General features: G+C 37.9%; 2 protein-coding genes across 3 annotated transcripts in view; one reads left to right on the forward strand and one right to left on the reverse strand.

Moving 5' to 3' along the window:
* Positions 1-17,060: 17,060 nt before the first annotated feature.
* NAP1L3 (nucleosome assembly protein 1 like 3) lies at positions 17,061-19,731 on the reverse strand. The gene has a single exon (XM_006210244.4). It carries the CDS (start codon positions 19,359-19,361, stop codon positions 17,931-17,933), a length of 1,431 nt encoding a protein of 476 aa, XP_006210306.1. The 5' UTR covers positions 19,362-19,731; the 3' UTR covers positions 17,061-17,930.
* Positions 19,732-19,839: 108 nt separating this feature from the next.
* FAM133A (family with sequence similarity 133 member A) overlaps positions 19,840-21,154 on the forward strand; it is a 30,325-nt gene continuing 29,010 nt past the window's right edge. Inside the window, exons 1-2 of one of the 2 annotated variants that reach the window (XM_072956410.1) lie at positions 19,840-19,947; positions 20,733-20,802. The gene's annotated coding sequence lies outside the window, so the exon portion shown is untranslated. Of the gene's footprint in view, positions 19,948-20,227; positions 20,328-20,732; positions 20,803-21,154 lie in introns of those variants that run through there. The other variant, XM_072956411.1, reaches the window with a different exon arrangement.

Here is a 21,154-nt window from a genome sequence, read left to right on the forward strand (position 1 = left end):
TAAAAAGAATTATGGGCAACGATGTGTGTGTGCTGTTAAGCTGAGTCCGAATTATTTCAGCCCCATTCATGGTATTGAAGAAGTACTCCACAAATGTGTTCCATATAAATAATGAACTGAAGCTCACTCCTTCCTTGGAAATGCACTTTTACTCTGTGCTAAAGAATGGAATTTAACTATAAACTATACTTTACATGTCATATTTGAATACTGAATTTTATGATTTTTACACTAATTTCATTAAAATAAGAACAAACAGTCCCAGATCTGCACCTTTTGAAGAGTGATGGAAATGTTAGCTCTCTTGATTGTGGTGGTAGTTTCAGTGGTGTATACATCCATCAAAATTCATCAAATTGTACATCTGGCATGCGTGTAGTTTACTGTACCAGAATCATACCACAATGAAGGTGTTTTTTTAAAAAAAGAACAAACAGTACAGAAACAGTAACAACAAGAATGTACAGCAAAGTGTATCAACAAACAGCAAGCCCCTCTTTCCTCACTCAAGTAATTACTACTAACAGTTTCTTGTGTATCCTTCTGACATTTCTGTATTGCTATTTAACTTTTCACACATACATAATTTGTTTCCTGCCTCCCTAATTAGATGCTGAGCTCATTAAGTACAGGGACTGCAGCATACACTTCTTCTATATTCCACATAATGTCTAACTCTGTGCTGGACACCTTGTAAGTATGCAATAAAAATAACTGCAGCTGCGATGGTTCTGTTGACTCCGTTAAAAAAGGAGAAAAAAAATTGCAAGCCACGCAGAATATTATACCAAATCAGGGCAACATGCAAGGCCAAGTAGTGAAAATCTTTGTTCAGTAATCCCAAGGTCACAGTACTACATTAAAATGATTCATTTTTTAAAATTTAGATAGAGAGGCATTCATTCATTCCTCAAATTTTTGCAGAGTAAACAACTGGTTGTATTCTGTGGGATACACAGAAGCACAACCACCTCATGAAGCAAGCATAATTATTATCTCCATTTTATAGACGAAGAAACTGAGATATAAAAAGGTTAAATATTTGCCCAAGGTTATGCAATTAGTAGATGCCCAAGTTGGAATTCAAATTCAGGCAGTCAGCTTCTAAAGTCTACCTGCCCTGAAGGAAAGGAATAGACTTGAGAGTTGGTATAAAGGAAATATTAGAACATGTTTAGCAATTCATTCATTTGGCAGGGGGCAGGATGTGAAAGAGAAGAAGGCAAAATGATTGGGAGGCTTTTAGCCTAGATTTCTCAGGAAATAATTTGAGATAATTTCCAGATGAGTATTCAAAAACACACATCAATACTGAATGTCATCCCCATACAAATATGAAAAGGAGTGTTATTAGGGATGACTTAAAGTTATAAAACATAATACTCACTCACTAAATAATACTCCTTTATTTTTCCTGTATCATTCTACTACCCATACAATTATACTGGGATTTTTACATCAATAATAATAGATAACTAGGATATTCTTGGCTAAAGTTCATCTTGTTAACAGATTCACATGAAGCAGATTAATAAATGATGATTCCCTGTGCTCAGAGGTTAAAATCTTGCCAAGCTCACATAATCATGGCAGGATCAAGTGTCTGCCAGGCAAGTATTCTTTCCTGCAGATTCTAAGCATTCAATTCCACACTAACTGCTGGAGTAGATAAAAACAGCAGAAAACCTCAGCCAGGAACATGGAGAACAATTTTCTTGTATCAGTATACTTTCTGGGTCAGAGTAAGTGTTATTTCTTCCTGATATTTAGGGAGCCTTTCTCTTATTAAAGGTTATCCAGTAGTTCTTCAAAAATTGCATATGCAGATCTGAGGGCCAACAAGATTGAAAGATATGTCACCACAGAGAAATTACAAGAATACTGTGACTTTCAGAGACACTGACAAATATGGAACACCATGCCAGAATGCCTGTGTATGTTCTCATAAATGTACTTGGTGGCCTCTGTCATGTGAAAGAAGCCAGAAGCATCTCGCTCAATTGGATAACAATTACTGCTTGGAACACCCTTCCTCTCCACACTATGGTATCTCCATCAATGTTTCTCACTAAATATGAATGTTTTCCCTTTATGGAAAAGCCTATCACTTGCAGAGAGCTGGTGAAAGGCGGGGCGGGGGGGAGCCAAAGTGACATTTGATGGGACTTATTTCTCTGACATGCTTCTGATCTGGAAAAATTCAACTTGAACACAAATCTCTACACAAATTTGTACTGTAGAGACTTTCAAAAAGATCCTGAGTCCCAGCTTCTAGGAAAAGACTCATTTACTCCCAGTGTATTCCATACAAGGAAACGCTTCTGTGAAACAAAATATCCTCATCATGGAAGTATTAGAGGATTTAGAGAAGATATGTTGTTGTTGTTGTTAATATTATAAACCTACATCTGCACGGTGACACACACTGGGTAACAGGATAGGACTAATATATTCAGCCATCTTGATTTGTCACGGCCCAGCCCAACACTGAGGATGGCAACAATCCATAGATAAAAACCGCAGTGCCGCCTACCCAACCCAGTCATCTTAGTGGGTCACAGAAAATAAGACCTGCTGGCTACATTCTTTAGGCAGAGTTGATAGTAGACAGCAGAAAATGTATTTTGACAGAGACCGTATCTCTCATGAAATATTCATGAAAATGTTTTGCTCAACAGGCACATTACTTGCCTGGAGAAGATCTCCTATCACATTTCTGTATTTTCATGTAGGTGGCCAAAATCACGGTCTGGGGCTGTTATGATCAAACTGATTTTTTTTTCAAATAATAATTGGAAATACATTCGAACCCAACACTCTAGAAATATTTGAGCTAGTAATTCCTAATTAATACTCTGGTCTTTTTGCTAAAAATGTAAATTCCCTGCCTTCTAACAAGTGCCCCACAATAGACTCAACATAATGATATGAATTCTTTTCCACTATGGATATATGCACAATTTAACTGCAAAGGTGAATAAATGGTATAAAGAATATGGTCACGGAGACATGATCCATAATTGTATATATTCCCTAGTTTTAAACGTGCTTCTCTTCTCTAAGATGACATAACTAATAACTGGAGAAGCAGTACGTATTTGGATCCCAAGTCTGGGTCACTCTTGAGTGAAGAATGTAAAATGGGTATGAATATGTTGCTAAGAATACTCTTCTGTGTATGCAAAGAAAATGTTTTTAAGCTTATCCATGAATGAATTTTGACTTTTGTAAAAATACAAGCAGTGGTCTACTTGAGCAACTGGAATGCAACATCATTAAAAAGCTACTCTTTGCTTAGAAACTCCTCAAGGACAGGGGCTTCCAAGAATGAGTCTGGCCTTTACACTGTATATTGGAAAACTACTGTTCAACAAAATAGTGTATCTCCAATCTCTCTCTCCTTTAACCCAGAACTACACAAGCAACCAACAGGGAAAAAAATATCCTAACATATCACAGAAGTCAGAAATTTCTGTGAGGGATGCAAAGGGAAGGCCTATATGAAAATGGGAACTCTCACTGAAAGAATTATTACCAAATACAGTGCAAATGCTTAGCCCAATTTCCTGCTCTCCAAGAGAAAGAAAGTGGGCAATTAATAACTTTTTTAGGAAGAAATACAGATCCTTACACAAGACTGATAAACTAAAGAAAGCCTACAGGATACTAGACAATAGGTAAACAAACAAAAAATAAAGTAAGGGACCTATACAAAAAGGGAAAAAAATTCAAGATAAATGCAAAGTGTTGATAATATTATATTACATACTTGAAATTTGCTAAGAGACTAGAACCTAAATGTTCTCACCAATCAATCAATCAATCAGTATCTGAGGTAATGAATATGTAAATTAACTAGAAGGAGGGAACCCTTTCACAATGTATATGCATGTCAAGTCACCACAATGTACACTTTAAATACTTTACAATTTTGTCAATTATAGCTCAATAAAGCTAAAAAATAAAATTAAGAGTAGAAAAGGAAGGCTGAAGAGTTGCTGGCTTTGAAGATGAAGGAAGAGATTGATGAAGCAAAGCATGTGAATGGCCTCTAGAAGCTAGGAACACTCTTCAGTTGACAGCCAGCAAGGAAATGGAGATATCAGTCCTACAACCACAAGGAACTGAATTCTGCTAGCAACCTAAATGAGCAAGGAAATGATTCTCCTCTAGAGCCTCCAGAAAGGAACCCAGAACTACTGACACCTTGATTTTAGCCTAATGCAACCCATACTGGACTTCTGACCTACAGACCTGTAAGATAACAATCCTGTGTTACTTAAAGCTGCTAAATTTATAGCAAATTATATTATCAGTAATAAAAAAGCTAATACACACAACTCAGATGTGGAAAGTAGAGGAAGAAAGGAGGGACATGTCATTCAGCTCCCTTCTAAGGAGATTTCCAAGCAGCAAATCCTCAACTTAAAGAAAAAATGCAAATGGTGTTTGTGAAAAGAAAATGAATGTCATCTCATTGGTCCTGAGTGAAGACTCTCAGTTATGCCCAATATCTTTAAAAGGGGGGATATATACAAACCATCTATATTTGGCTTTGGAAGTGATGTTTATTATTATTAAAAGGAAAGAGATATTCTACTCTTTCTTCCTCTTCACTCCGAAAAGCCAATTAATAATCAACAATTAGACATCTTCTTTTAGATCTGGCTCAACATCATTAGCCCTCAAGGATATTCAAATCAAAACTATATTGAGAAACCACTTCATACCCTCTAGAATGTCTGGAAACAAGAAGAGAGATAATAACAAGTATTGGCAAAGATATAGAAAAATGAATCTCTCAAATATTGCAGACAGGATTGTAAAATGGTACATCTACTTTGGAATATAAAATGGTGTATCTACTCTGGCACTTCCTCAAAGGTTAAATAGAGTTACCTACATGACCCAGTAGTTTCACTCCCTAGGTACACACCCAAGAGAAATAAAAACACATGCCCACATATATGTTCATAATTGTATTATTCATAACAGCCAAAATGTGGAAATGACCTAAATAAATGTCATCATGTCCATATTATACAGCAAAATATGATATAGCTATACAAAAGGAATATTATTTGGCCATGAAAAGGAGTGAAGTATTGACACATGCTACAACATGGATGAACCTTGAAAACATTACGGCAAGTGAAAGAAGCCAGTCACAAAAGACCGCATTTCATATGATTTCATTTATATGAAATTTCCAGAGGAGGAAAATCTACAGAAACAGATAGTAGATTAGTGGCTGCCTAGGGCAGGAGGAAGGGAGAACTGGGAGAAATAAGGGGTGACTGATAATGGGTACAGGATTTCTTTATATGGTGATGAACATGCAGATTATGGTGATGATTGCACAACTCTGTAAATATGCCAAAAGCCACTGAATTGCATATCTTAAAAGCAAATTGTAGTGTTTGTGAACTATCTCTCAATAAAGCCGTTATTTTCAAAAGAACAGAAGAGCAAAATAATAACTTTTAATGGTTGAAGGAAGGAGAGAAGTTCTTGATTTTTTTCTCTGTGATCCTGTAAAGGGGAATGAGGGCGTGTGGAGAGGAAAAATGCTGGGTTCCTTTTACTTCAGTATTATTTAAAACAGAAAGTCATAGACTTGTCTCAGGTATGTGGCAACTACAGAAAACACAGCTTATCAATTACTAACAAGAGATCCTGAAGTCTCAAAGTGAAGAATGTAAAAAAAAAAAGGTATGAACTATGTTCAGTATCAAAATTCACTCAATTTTGATGGCTATATTGGGGATGTTTTAGTTTTTTTCAGGCATTTTCTACCACTGAGGGTACTGCTGTTGGTATATTTTGTATCCTTATGAAGACATTGATCTCTGTTGGCTAGTTATTTCCTTGCTGGGATTTTTTTAGAAGCAGATTAATTGGTAAATTTATCTTACCCAATTTAGAAGTAAAAACAATCCCTCTGCCTGGGACTTCCACTTCATCTTTACAGATTATAGTACATCTAATGATCCCCAAAAATTGTACAGAAAGAGAAGCCAAGGCAAAATTATTGATTTAGTCATCTGTCTAGGAAGCCAAAAGGAAGAGAACATGTGAAAAGAGAAGAGAAGGAGGAGACAAGGTAGACAAAGCTAGAGAGAAAGTAGAGCACCAGAAAAAGTGAGAGATGAGCTGAGATAAAGACACAAAGAGAAAGAGAAGCAGTTGAAAAAGTGGCTTAGGTCCTGTAATTCAAAATCCTTTTGTTGGTTCACGGAAGTCAATTCACATACTCCGCATAGATAAAAATAATCCAGAATACTACTCAGTCATAAAAAAGAATGAAATAATGCCATTTGCAGCAACATGGATGGACCTAGAGATTATCATACTAAGTGAAGTCAGTCAGAGGAAGACAGGTATCACATGATATCACTTATATGTGGAATCTAAAAAAATGAGACAAATGAGCTTATTGACAAAACAGAAACAGACTCACAGACATAGAAAACAAACTTATGGCTACCAAAGGGGAAAGGGGGTGAGGGAGAAACTAGGAGTTTGGGAATAGCAGATACAAACTACTATATATAAAATAGATAAACAACATGGTCCTACTGTATAGTACAGGGAACTATATTCATACCTTGTAGTAACCTATAATGGTAAAGAATATGAAAAAGAACATATATACATAAATATATATATACATATATATATATATATATATATATATATATATCTGAATCAGTGCTGTACATCAGAAACTAACACATTGTAAATCAACTACATGCTTCAATAAAAAATTTTTTTTTAAATCCAGACTGAGAAATATGCTATTATAATTGTTTTATCTGGAACATGGTGACTAGAACAGTTGTGGCAAGGATGGAGTTTCTGCTTAAGGAAATGAGTTTTTCTACTTTCCCATTAGGAAAACAACAGGCCTTTGACAGGGAAGGAGGAAGATACTCCTTTTTTCTCTAATCCCCAAGAACAATGGGAACCCTAGTCACCTGTAAAGAAGGAGGGGGTTAAGGGGTCCCAGTGTGGGAAATGATCTGGCACTTGCAACATGTGGTATCAGGGAGCACAGCCATTCAGGGACCTCTGAGCAAAGATGTCGACAATGGATCTCCAATGACTAGTTTTAAATTTTCCTTTTTCTGTCTGATCATTTTCTGCTGCTATTCCAAAAGAAAAAGCTTTGTTAAGCATGAGAGTCAGATATTAACTGTGTTTCAGGGATTTGCTTTGTGGTGTGATTGTGTTCATTCTTAGCATAACATGGGTTGGGCTAAGAGGCAGCAGCATGGTCAAGCGGTTGTAAGACGGCACAATATGACCAGTGGAAAAGGCTGAAGCATTTGCTCTAAGAAAGAACTAAGTGACAAGCAGGCACAGTTTTGGAACATATAACCAAGCATTGTCTAGTTTTGCTTGGAAATACTTGGGAAAGGAAACTGGGTGGAGACTTGGTTACTTGGTTAAGTCAGTTAGGTTACATGAGGAAAGGAAGGCTGAGGCTGGTTTATTTGGGTATTTAAAGGGGAAAGTAGCCATTGGTGATCATAAGAGGCTGGAAAAACTTGGCTTTATAGTAATAGTTAATTATCAAAAAAACAAAGGGAAAGCAGCATGGTTAGCTGTTGTGTGAACACGGATAGTATTTAGATGCAATGAGCCCAAGATTTCTCACCTATGAAATGAGGAAGCAGAGTATCTTAAACATTCTGTTAGTGTCAGCATGCCTGGAATAAGCATTTTATCTTAAGGTGAAGGGAACAACACTTGTATGCATGCTTTTAGTACATTATTTTAAAAATTAGTCACCAATATTGCATAACTCAAATAAATGCCTATATACCACCTTCACAATTTCTTATTTGTTTTCTGATTGTACAGCTCCACATAACTGTCTATAATTCTAATATGTTCCTGTTTCTCCTGCTATATCTTTTCTGATCACAACAGTAAGTTCTGATCATTAAATAAAATTTAGAATACCAAAAATCATGAATTAAATTACCTAAAACTCCATTACATATAGATATTCAGTGTCAATATTTTTGTGTATGATATATAATTTACATGTATATGCATATATTTCCATATTTTAGAGACTTTTTTATTAAATAATTTATCTCGGTCACCTTTCAATGTCAGCACAGATCTACATTATTATTCTAAATGCCTTTGCATTATTCAACTGTATGAACATAAACAATAGCTTACAAATTGAATCCCTTCTTTTCAGACATTTAAATTGTTTCAGACACTTCAGTATTATACGCAACACTGAAATGGACATTCTTATATTTGCTTTTGCTTATTATTGTTTCCTTAAGATAAATTCTTTAAAGATTTTCTAGGTCAAAGAGTATGCACATTAGTAAGGATTTTTTAATTAAGTATTGCCAAATAATCCTCCTGAAAATGTATACGATTAAACCTTGCCGCTTGCAGCAAGTGATAGGGCATTTTCTTCACATTATAGAAAAATGATCAGGATTTTTTAATTTTAATTTTACCAACAAAACAGGTAAATAGTAGTATCTCATTATTTTAATTTTCATCTTTTTATTAGTAGAGCAGGTGAGCATTTTTCATATTTATTATCCTAAAGACTAATATACATATAAAAGTGTTTTTCTGAATTGCTTATTCATTTCCTTTAGAAGTGGTTTTTTCCTAAGTTTGTTATTCACCTTATATATTGCCTTATAAATGATGTTAGTATGGTTTTAAATTGAAAATATCAAGACATCCTAAAACTGGATGACAAATATCACCGGTACTCTCTCTCCTACCTTTCCTTAAGTACAAGTACCCTCAAAGAATTATCACAAAGCAAGCTGAAGACAGACTAAGCGAAGGATCTTGAACATCAACAAATTCTGGCATTTAAAAAAAATCACTCAACACATTTTTGGTGGATGAAAATTTGTTAACGTGCCCTGAGTAACAAAACTGACTCAACCACATTTTACTATACACAAATGCTTTTTGTTTAATAAAAAGATGATGACATTAGAATAATACAGAGATTTATGCCATTTTTAATATGAAGTAAGTGTTTCTGCATCAAATAAAACAACTAAATATTCTCTTTTCCCCTATAAATATTATGGTAATTGAGGTATGCCAATACCATTTGTGATCTCTTGCTTCCTCATGAAAGTGTCTTGAAATGAAAATCAAACTGCCAAGTTAATACTTCTCCAAACGTTTAGTTTAATACATAGCATTTGTTTTGTTGGGTCTTATAAAGTTATTTTTATCACTAAGAATTATACTAGTGGGACTATTTAATAACACGAACTAACGAACCTAAACACATTTGAAAAGACCTAACTTATTTCCAAAACAGTTGTTCAGAAAATCAGCCAGGGATTTCTCTAAGCTAGAGAAGTTTTCTGATATTTTCCCATGAGCTGCTCAGAGATTGTTCATTTAGTATAGATTCAATTGCAAAGTCAGGATTCATTTTCATAAAGCCTCATCATCTACACAGGTTTTTTAAAATAACTGTTCTTTCTCTAGCCTTTTGGCATAATTAAATGCAATTGTAGTCTTCTCACAAAAGTTTCCAACAATTAATTGGCAACCTGCTGACACTGTAATCATGCTGTGAAAATCCAACTTTTCCAATATTTAAAAGTATATTACGCTTGTTGAAATGTTTTCCTAGCACCCTGAACCTAGCCAAAAATAACAAAAAAAAAATTTAAGCTATAAATTTGCTCCGGTGCATTTTTTTTTACTTGTCTTTCAATCCAAAGACTGATGAACTCTATCAAAACCTGAATTACACTTAAATAATTATAAGTAATGCATTTTATTCCCATAATCCTTATTTTTATTGTATTTAAAGGGACGTTTTCCCTTAAAGCAAGACGGTTGGTATGAGTTAATACCAATTTCAGCAGATCTAACATTGTGATATTTTACCTGAAGCTGTAAATAGTGGTGACAGTTTTAGGAAAATATTACAAGAAAGATTTTTACTTTCCTCAAATTTCATTTCTTACGGGGTGCGGTGCAAATGTTTTAAGTAAGTGCCATCTGATATGCCATTCATTGCTTTTTAACTCTTATGTTCTCTTAAACTTCTGCAAGCAATTCTTATAAAAAAACTTCCTGACCAAAGGAACATTTTCAGAAACCATGGCAAAAATCACTGATCTGTCTTCTAGTCCCCAGTTCATACCCAGGCCAAAACTAGAGGAGGTTGGGAGGAAAGTATGCCACACTGGAAATAGTTTGTAAATCACTATCTTACATATAAATGCACATCTAGGGTCTGGAAATGGTCCGGTTGTATTCAACATTACTAAAGAAAAGAGTTTATGTAATAGACATAGAGCTGGGCAACAAGCTGGGTAGAGTACTGACTCCTTGGAGGAATGGATAAAAACTCAAAAGGATTTCAAAGACTGAAAACAGGGATGATGTAGGCAGGTAGGTGTTTACCAGGAATCAGTTCAGAGCTGTTGATTTAGGAAAATCCAAGGAAGAACAGGAGCCGTTACATGAAGTCCATGAAGGAGGATTTTCTTTCTTGAAGACAAACTTGGATGAGTTAATACCAATTGTAACATCTTTAATATCATGATACTTTACCTGGATTTACCAAGTAAAACTCAGTTATCCTAATTACACAATAATTATTATTTGAATGGTTACTGCAGGCCAAACTCTGCTAAGTGCTTGATAAACAATATCTCATTTAAGCCTTACAATAATTCTCTGAAGTAGTCAGGAAACAGCCTCATTTTATAAATAGGAAAAATGAGGATTAGAGGGGTTAAGCCACTTGCATAAGGTCACACAGCCAAGAAGTGACAAAGGTGGGAGTCAATACCAAGTCTGTTAGACTTCAAATCCGTGCTTTCATTCTGTATGATGTCCAATTCCTGTAAATGTCCCTTTGGGTTCTGCTCAAAGACGCTTAGGAATAAATTACTTTTTCAGCTTCATTTCCCTTCCTACACTTATTGATTTAAAGGCTCTTTATTGCTGCTAATTACAGGAAAACAGAAGGGAATAATAAAAATATAAGAAGTTGGATAGGTAAAAAATCTTTAATAGTAACGGATCACCCTACAATTCATTGAAATAGAAATTGACTAAGCTCATTCCCATCATACCCCTGAGTGTGATGGATATGACCTAGGGGCTAACCCCTACGCAGTGGTCTCACTAAGCTATAACCCTTGATAAGGTTTCTTAGAGATGAGCTACAAGTGGATTCAGGAGGCACTGCTGCTGGGTAAGATGGAATTCTTAGTTTTCCTGTATACATGGGCACCCCCTTTCCTTCTCTGCTGCTTCCCTTGGGCCCTATCTGGTCCCAAGTATGGACAAAGCAGGTGCTTCTCTAGGTGGTACAGCACGGTAGGGAGGTGGTGCAACAGAGCAGTTGATAACATGGACTAGAGCCAGACTGCCAACTTTAAAACCTGGCCTTGTCACTTACTGGTTGTGTGTGCTTGGACAAGTGACATAACCTCTCTGTACCTCAGTCTCTCCATTTGTTAGAGATAATACTTGAACCTAATTAATAAGACTAAGAATTATATGAATAACAATTTGCGTATTTATGATACATAATAAGCATTGCATAAGCATTTTCTATTGATATTATTAAAATTTCAAATTTTAGGAAGAAGGACTTTGTAATTTCTTCTTTTGTCCCTATGGGAGGTTCTGGCCACTGGCAGTCCTGTTTCCTTCCCACCAAATTTTATTCCCCTACAGAGGAGTCACAGATCAGTGATTAACACACGTGAATACTACTCAGCAATAAAAAGAACAACTTACTGATACGGGTACAACTTGGATGGATCGTATGGTTTTTTTGCCGAGAGAAAACAGGTCATTCTCAAAAGGTTACATACTATGTAAGTCCCTTTACATAACCATGTTTGTAATTTTTTTCACTTCAAGACTGAGAACAAATTAATAGCTGCCAGAATTTAGAGACAGGAAGATTAGAATGAGGGTGTTTCCTTCTGGTAATGGAACAGTTTTGAATCTTGATTTTAGTGGTAGTTCCATGAATCTATACATGTGATAAAACTACACAGAACTACACACACACACACAGGAATGAATGTAAAATCTAAATGAAGTCTGTAGATTGTACCAATGTCAATTTCCTGGTTTGCTACACTTTGGTCATACAAGGTGTTACCATTAGGGGCAGCTGGGTGAAGGGTACACAGGACCTTTCTGTACTATCATTGCAACTTTCTGTGGGTCTTTAATTGTCTCAAAATAAAAACATTTTTAAATGTTGATTAAGAATGCTCTTGTCAATAGATAGGGCTGGGCTAATTTATGTATTTGGCCAAAGCCAAATACACCAAACTGATTTTTCAGGAACACTGTTAAGTTCTGAGAATTATTAACAGATGTGCTGCAGAAAAGTTTTCTGAGGTCAATACATTTAGAGACCACTACATACTCCTTCCCTTCTTGGAGATTCCCTTCTACAGTGCTCTGTAGTTTTCAATCCTGCCTATGCAGAATCATCTGAATAAAAATTAAAGACAGAAATGATCTTCAAATCAAAGAAATGGCCACAAGTCCAAGCCACACATCGGAAAGAATATCTTCCATTTACAATGACATTTGAACCAAAAAAAAAAAACCCGCAAGCATCTGAGTTCATGCTTGCTTTTCCCTTAAATGTTCAAGGCCTGAACATTTGATTTAGGCCTGTGGCAGACATCGAAAGCAGCAAGAAACGACCCCTAAGGGAAACAGCTCCGTAACACAGAATAAAAGGGAACTGATGTAAAGGGGAAATTATACTAGCACATCATTTTCATTTTCTGAGAGCCTCTAGAGACTGCTTCACTATGAGGAGACAGATGAGCAACAAGTAAGTCTCCAGATGCTGGCCAGTCCATTGAGCAGAAATTAACTACCAGATTGCCACAGAACACCCCTAACTCAAGGCATTTCACTGAGTCATGCTGACCTGCTCATTCCAAAGCTGGCGCTGGTAAGGGCTAAGAAAGGAAAGAATACCAAAAACTGAGGAGAGAAATGGCTTCCGGCAGAAAATATAGCAATTTGGAAAGACAAGGATATGAGACAAACCTGAGATGAAGCTTTTGAGATGCTCAGGCTCATTTCCTCCCACCTCTTCACATATCACACTTCAGCAAACAGTTGCCTCTATTCAAAGCTGCAAAAAAAGAGGACAAAGCCTAAGCACAGATGATTTAAAAATAAGAAGTGAAACAGCATAAGCAAAAGGCAGACAAAGGAAGAAACTCAAGAACAGATTCTGAAAATTTTTTTAAAGTCTGTTTTAATGGTTAAACTATAAACTTCTACTGAAGGCTATAAAAATACTTGATTAAATAGAAAGACACAGTTTGTCCTTGGACAAGAAAAATGAACATGGTATTTCTGATTCTCTGTAAATGAATCTACAAATTCAAACAAACCCTAATCAAACTATCCATAGGCTTTAGGGAGGGAGCCTGAGAAAAAGTGATAATGCCGTTCACCTGGCAAAATGAATAGGTGAAAAATATCCCCCCAAAATCTTAAAAACAAGTTTCATCAGGAACTATCCTTACCAGATAATATAGTGCATATGAGAAATTTCTGTTTTACATGCACTGATGTAGAAAAGGTTCCAAAATATATTAAATGAAAAGTGAAAGACATAGAACCGTAGTTATGTTAAAGATAGATATTTCCTTTTCGTGTAAAGTGTGGATATCTTTGAAGGTAGAATTGTTTAAAATAATTTTTATACCTTTCAGTATATTTTCCAAATTTTCTATAATTAAATTTTATAATCAGAAGATGTAATAAAATTATAATAAAGTGATAACTTTCAGTGAAGCATACTGCAAAGAAAATATACTTAATCACCTTCGTTTACATAACTTATGAATAAAAGATGAGAAAACAACTTGCAAAAACTAACTACTATTAGCAACACAGTGGAAAGTAACAACTTCATTATGTTTATTTTTTTCTTTATAAATCCCTGAGTCAAGCAAAATTCAAAAACAAGCAATCTAGGAGACTTGATATTAACGTGTTATTTTTAAATTTTAATTGTATGCTACTTTATTCAAGTGATAAAAATCTGTAATGTACCAAAGCATGACAAATAAGTCACAATTTATAGCACGATAATGAAGGTACACCTGGTCCAAAATGACTTAAACTCTTCCTACTTCTGAGGTGGAGGCAAAACACATACATGAATTGGCCCTTTAAATTACTTTTTTTTCCCCAAGTAAATATTAGCTTCAGTGAAGAGTTCTGATAATTTCCCAGTTACTCTCTAAAAGCCATGTGACAAAAAGACATCAAAAAGACTAAACTACATAGATGCTTTAGAGAATTTGCTGTGTCCTGCATCTCTTGTAAAGAAGTGTACTTCTCGGGGTGGAGGGATAAATTAGGAATTCCGGATTAGCAGATACAAACTACTATTTATAAAACAGATAAACAACAAGGTCCTACTGCATAGCACAGGGAACTATATTCAATATCTTGTAATAGCCTATAACGAAAAATAATATATATATAAATGAATCACTATGCTGTACACAGAAACCAACACAACATTGTAAATCAACTATTTCTCAATAAAAAGAAGTATACTTCTAAATGCTATGTGTTTAATAGTTAAATATTTCGTTTTTAACTTAAAAAATATACACCACAAAAAAAAAAACCACAAAACATAAAATTTGAAGTAATACATAACCGTGCTTAAGTTACAGTGCAGGTTGTCCTAATACACGCGCTGGTGGGCACAAACACCTCATCAAGTGAAGGTTTCCCCTTTTTTCAAGAGCCTGCAATTACTTTTCAAATTCGGCTTCTATCTTATCACTGGCCCGCTGAAGTTACTTGAGCGCAAGGACACCTGGACCGTGACACCCTGTCAGAATGGGGGCATTTGCATCATTTGACTATCCGTGTGGTCCTTTCCTTCACTTAGCTCTAGAAGTTTCTTCCATTACCTCTTCAGCAGCCCCTGCTGCTGCTTAGGAAAGCCTCTCCTTATCTGAGTCTGTCACGTAAAAGGAAAAAGGCAAACTTTTAGAATGAGGACCCGGGACGCTCAGCGCCCGATTCGGCGTGGGGAAAACTCACAAAGGAGAAGGCGGGGACGATGGCAGCGGCGGAGGAGGTGCCGACCTCTTCGGTGGGGCTGGGGGCCGAGAAGGGAACGACTGGCCTCAGCCTTGAATCTCGGCAAAAGGAAACAGCACTCCCCACAAGAAAGCACGGAAGACCTCGCACAACTCCTCTCACGCCCCTACCCACGGCCCGCGAGCTTCGCTCCCAGCCGGCTCTTCTTTCTGACACCGTTCATTGGCTGAGCGAGTGTGATGGACAAGTCTGCAGCCCAACGAACGTGCGAGCCCATCGGGTTTCCAGGCTCCGGTCACCTTTGACTTAGCCTAGGTGGTTGAAGCACCCACCGCCCACCGCAGGCATTTCCGGAATCCTAGCTTTACTGATGCAAAAGTCCTTGGCACCTGCCCGCCCCCCAGTCCCCAGACTTAAGAAAAAGGTAAAAATGCCAATAAGCTGTCTTTCTAATTAGCTTTTTTACACCCATCCAACTTGATTTCAGCCAAGAACTTGTGATAAAAACCTAATCAATTGACGGACCGGGAAAAAATACACCAATCTACCTGCAGGGCATACCCTTCTGTAGTGTGCTTCTGAATGATTGATATTATCTGAATTTCTCCTTCTGTTTTGCAAATATGCTACAATGACATGCTTTCCTTTAATACTGGAAAATACAGAGCGGGAAGGGGCTAAATACTTGAGGAAGTGTTCTAAGACGCAATAAGGATGTTGTATTCCATGTAGAAGTTTTAAGGGCTCTATCTGTGATGTCTGACATGCACAGTATATACCCGATTTGAGAACCTCTGCAGCAGTGAGCCAGGTACACACTATTTATTATAGTCTTCGTTTTGGCACTGGCGTATAAATAAATCTGCTGCCGCAACTCCTTGATGTATGCAAAAATCTAAGAACTAAAAGGCATTCTCAGAATTGCAGTGCTATTGATAAAAGCAAGAATTTGCTTTCTGATTTTGTATAAATCATAACCTAAATATCCAAACATGAGTGATTGGTTAAATATATATTCCATGGATTAAAATATGTTTACGTTTATGGACAGGGGGATTATTGTTAAGCAAGGATAAATGTTGATACTAAACTATATATATGGTGGGATTTGGGAAGACTGTTACATAATTTTATGCCTAGAGACCCAGAGATTCCCAAAATGCTGTCCTCCTCCTGTCACACCTCTTTCCTGTAAGGTCTTGAAGGAAAATATATGCAGATGGGGAAAGGGCAGTTGTGAAATAAGGTATCTGTTGTGCTCGTGACCTGGTGCCCAGTATAAAACTCCCTGGTAAACTGAGTTTAAGAGGCCTCTTCCTCACCTGAAGTTCAAAGCAAAATCTCAGGATCAAATTACTCTGTAACCAGCTGCATGGTGCAGAAGTGGTGAAAGCATCATGTCACCTATAAGGAAAAATAAACCACACTTCGGAGTGAGACCTCCTCCCAAGTTACTGTGGAAGGTGGGCCTGGGTCATTTACCCAACCTACTCTTGGAGGTGAAAGCAACAGCTTATATAGATGTTTTTGCTGGGTGAGGGACTTCTGCCTACCTCCCTTCCCCAACCCCGATTCCCTTCCATCCTTTCTGCTCCCCACCCTCCTTCCTTTCCCCTTCTCCCTCCTCCCTTCCCACTCCCTCCTCACTTCCCTCCCTCCCCTCCCACCTCTCCTTTCCCTTCCTTCTCCCTCCCACCCTCTTCCCCTCCCTCTCCCTTCTGCCTCCTCACTTTCTATTCATCTACCCTACTCCCCCTTCCCTCTTCCTCCCTCCTCCCCTTCTCTTCCTCCTCCCCAGTCCCAGTCACTTGAATGTATAGCCTCCAAAAAAGAGCTAAGATCTGGGAAATGCATGAGAATGTTAATTATAGTTATAATTTTTCAAATGTCCCTCTTCCTCCCGATTCTCTACTTTTTCTATAATAAGCACCCATTTTTTTGTAATGAGGAAAAAATGGTAGATTTTTATAACACGATACACTTTATTTGACATTTATTTATTTTAGGTTGCAAGAAGAACATGAAAAAAAAAATACCAAAGGATGTAAAGTGATCATTTCCAGTGAAAGGCAAAATAGAACATATTACAAAGAAAATGTGGTTAGTACCTTTAGTTTACAGTTACACAGTATAAGAGGAGCAAATTTTTTTAAATACTAGGTCATATTAACACCTCAGTGGTAAACAGTAACTTCGTTATGCTTAAATTTGTAAACCACTATGTCACATTAACAAGCTCACAGTCATATCATGTATGGTCTTGATGGACATTATCATTATTAATTGTATATTAATCTTTTTTCAAGCAGTCAAATTTCACAATGCACTGTTCTAGTTAGTATAATACTGTATTTCTATAGCAAAGTAATGAAGGCACAGCTAGTGCAAGCAGATTTAAACCCTTGGTCTTCTGGGCTGGAAAAAGGAAAAAAAAAGACACTTGCATTGATACTTTAGGAACTTTTTTTCAAGCAAATATTTGTCTCAGTTAACAATTCTGACAGTTTTCACAGCTGCATTCTAAGAGGAATATGACAAAAGGATTTCACAAAAATCAAAACTCTGTAGCACCAAACTCACATGCTTTAGATAACTGACAGCAGTTTACATATTTTGAAGAATATTACACTACAACAGGCTAGATAGAATAAACTGATACTTAGACACTTTAAGACAATATTTTAGGCTACCAAGAAAATATGAAAACACAAGACTGTGTGAAATACTAGTGTTAAGGTTATAGGGCAGGTTTTATTTTCCCCTCAAGGCTATATAAACCTGCTTCACTTATTTGAGATTCTTGCCAATTCGTTAAGGCAGCCTCTTTTTTATTTTCGATATTTTCTGTTTCCATAATCTTTACCAACATCATAGGTACCCTTGACTTCTCCTGTATAGTAATAGATTGATTTCAGGATGACGTTATCATGTAAAATCTGACCAATTTCAAAGTCCTCATCCAGGATAGCGTCTTCTCGTGGTTCAAGCTTTCCAATCGTAGGAATCTCAGGAGGGCTAAAGAAATTGAAGAATGATGCATTAGGAACCACTCTTGGCTGGATTTCAACTTCTCCAGTCGCAGTCATGCGACTCCGGGTGGTCGTCACTGTAACATCCTTTCCTCTTCTCCAATCTATCTTACAGCCTTTGCAATCTTGGATTTCCCATCCCCAAGAGAAGAAGGGATCGTTGTGATCTGGTTTTGACTTTATTATGTATGTCTTGGTCAGCACCTCATTTCTGAAGTATGGATTGGGTAGGAAGCAAAATTCAAATGTGTAACTTATGGGCCGGCCAGGTTTTGAGAACTTCAGGCTCACGTCCGACAGGAACTTCAGAATGGGCTCATCATACTTCTGAATCATGGGCCCCAGCTTGTCAACATTCTTTAACACAGTCAGCCAATAGTCGGGAATGCCTTTAGGATCCTCTCTTTTAGGCTTTCCCTTACGAGCTCTTTTAAGAGCTCTTTCTTTAGGCCTGACCTCAGGAACTCTTTTAGGAGCCTCTTTTCCCACAGCCCTTGCTCTCACCTCTGTTGCTTTGGGCTGTTCTTTATCTTCTGCCTTTGCCTGAGGGGCTTCTTTAAGCTCTTCCTTCACTTCAGGCTTGGCCTCCAGAACATCTTTGGACTCTGCTTTTTCGTCTGCCTTGGCCTCTGGATTTTCTTTAGGAGCTTCCTTCTCTTCAGCCTTGACCTCGGGGTTTGCTTTAGGGTCATCTTCTTCCTCACCCTCCAAGGCAGGCATTTCACTGGGACCTTCTTCCTGCGCCTCCTCATCACTGCTGAACACCTCATCCTCTGAATTCCATTCATATTCTTCTTCCGTAGGCTCATATTCTGCATTGATGATCTGGAATCGCCGATCATATAGAGGCCTATTGAGTTCGGCATATTTTCGTTCAAGATCGTGAATTGCCTTTAAGAACAGGGCGTCTACCTTGTCACATTCATCTTGAATATTTCTGAGCGCCTGCACACGATTTCGAACTGCCCGAGGCAGCTGATCCACGAAACTTCTACCCGACGGAGCCCGCCGCGCCCTTCTGGAAGGCCCAGGTACCCTCTTCTTTCTATAGTAGCGGCTGCGGCTACTGCTGCTGCCACTGCTACTGCTGCTGCTGCTGCAACTAGTGCTGCTGCTAGAGCTGCTGCTGTCAGATTCTTCCCCAGAATCGCTAGAGGAGCTAGCCATCATCTCTTCATCAACCCCCTGGGCGGCAGGTTCCGAGACCCTGTTCGGATCCGCTTCTGCCATTTTTGCAAGCCTGCAAACCACTGAGGGTGGTGACTACCGCCGAGACCGCGCGCCCAGAGATGGGCAGAAAATGACTCACGGATGCTTGGGTGGAAGCGGCGGAGGCCCGGGCTGCGGAGGTGGCAGCGGCGAAGGCAGCAGTAGCTCAGGGCGGGGCGGGGCTGGGCTGGGCTGAGGCGATCGCAGCAGAGGTGGCACCGGCGGTGTTGGCCTGGGCGAGAGCGGAGGAGGCAAGGCCTCTCCCGGCTGCAGCTGCGGCCGACAGACGCGTGCCGCAGCCGAATGGCGCAGTGCGAGACCCCACGATCTCTTCACGGTTTGGATAGCGAGCCCCCTCCCCTCGTAGTCAGACCTCCCGTTAATTTAGTTCCCAGTGTGCCTTTAGCTCGCCCCTCATTTGCTGGCCAAACTTGATTGATAGTCACTAAGCCCAATGAGTGACCAAACGCACCGCCCCCCCTCGAGACTCCGCCCACCTTCCCAGGCGCTCCTTGGTAGCAGAGGCACACACCCCTGGAAGATGTTTTTTCCCCTCAAAACTCTGTCTTAGTTTTATAATTTAAAAAAAAAAAAGCTTAGATATGAGGTAAAAATACCAGTCATGGTTCCTAACAAGGGAAGAGGACTATCCTTCTCCCATCCGCTCATCCTTAATTCCCGTTTGGTTTGTCAGGGGCCTCGTGACAAAAATCTGTTTTTAAAAAATTGGATGAAAATACTCCAAATGACATCATTGGGTAGTGTGATTATGGGTGATTTTTAAAGTTCTCTTTATTTTATCTTAATATGCTATGAGCATGTGTTTTTACACCGGGGGGATAAAAGGGGAGTCGTTTATTGGCAAAGGGGGGAGGGGCTAGAAAGCAGGCATATTGCATTACACGTAGCAGTTTTAATAAGTGCTGTCTGTGATGTTTGGCAAGTCTGGTTTATATGCATCTACAAGGTTTGCGAACCCATGTTGCCGTGAGTCAGTTACACCATTTTTACTCTATTTCTCTTTTTCAGCTGGCATATACTAGACCCCAACCTTGCTGCTAATTTGCCACGTAGTCCTTCTCAATGCTTGTAACAACCTGGTAGATAAAATAAGAGGGTATTCAAATGTTAGGTAGTATGATTTAAAAGCAGACGGTTTGTTCTATACTTTGGTGCAGCAGTTTTCAGTTACACGAATAGCAGGATGGGAGGGGGAATCTGTGCTGATGAAACTGTGTCCTCTTATCAGGGTGTACTTTACAGTGTCATCTGCCACCAGTTTCCTTCTAACATTGTAAAATTCTAGCCATACTGAAGTATGATCTACAGTCCAGTAATATGTGAATACACTTGCAAAATGAAGTTTAAAAAGAGGTATCTTGTTTTTTACAGGATTCTTTTCTGCTACAGAACAACTCCATTGGTCCAACCCAAAAGACCAGTGTTTACTTTTCATTAAAAGGTAAGGAACATATTTAGCCCGTTTTTATGATTGACAAGCATTTCCTATCTGTATTTGAATAAAAATTCACAAGGTACACTACTTTAAAGACTTAATTGGAAGCTATCTTAATAGTTCTATGGAAGCAGAAAAATCCAGAGGTGACTTGGAATACTACTGTAGAAAATAACCTAGTTAATCACATTCACTTTCTAAACCTGCTCATAGAAGACAAGTAGCAAATTAAAATATAAAATATGATCAATTATTCATTTCAAATGAGGAAAAATATTAAAGTTAGAGTAACCTTTCTGTTGCCTTTTTTGTTATAGGATTTATGCTGTGTCATTTAGCCCTTTTTTTAAAAGTTAGG

The sequence above is a fragment of the Vicugna pacos genome, chromosome X (assembly GCF_048564905.1).
Source record: "Vicugna pacos chromosome X, VicPac4, whole genome shotgun sequence".
NCBI lineage: Eukaryota > Metazoa > Chordata > Mammalia > Artiodactyla > Camelidae > Vicugna > Vicugna pacos.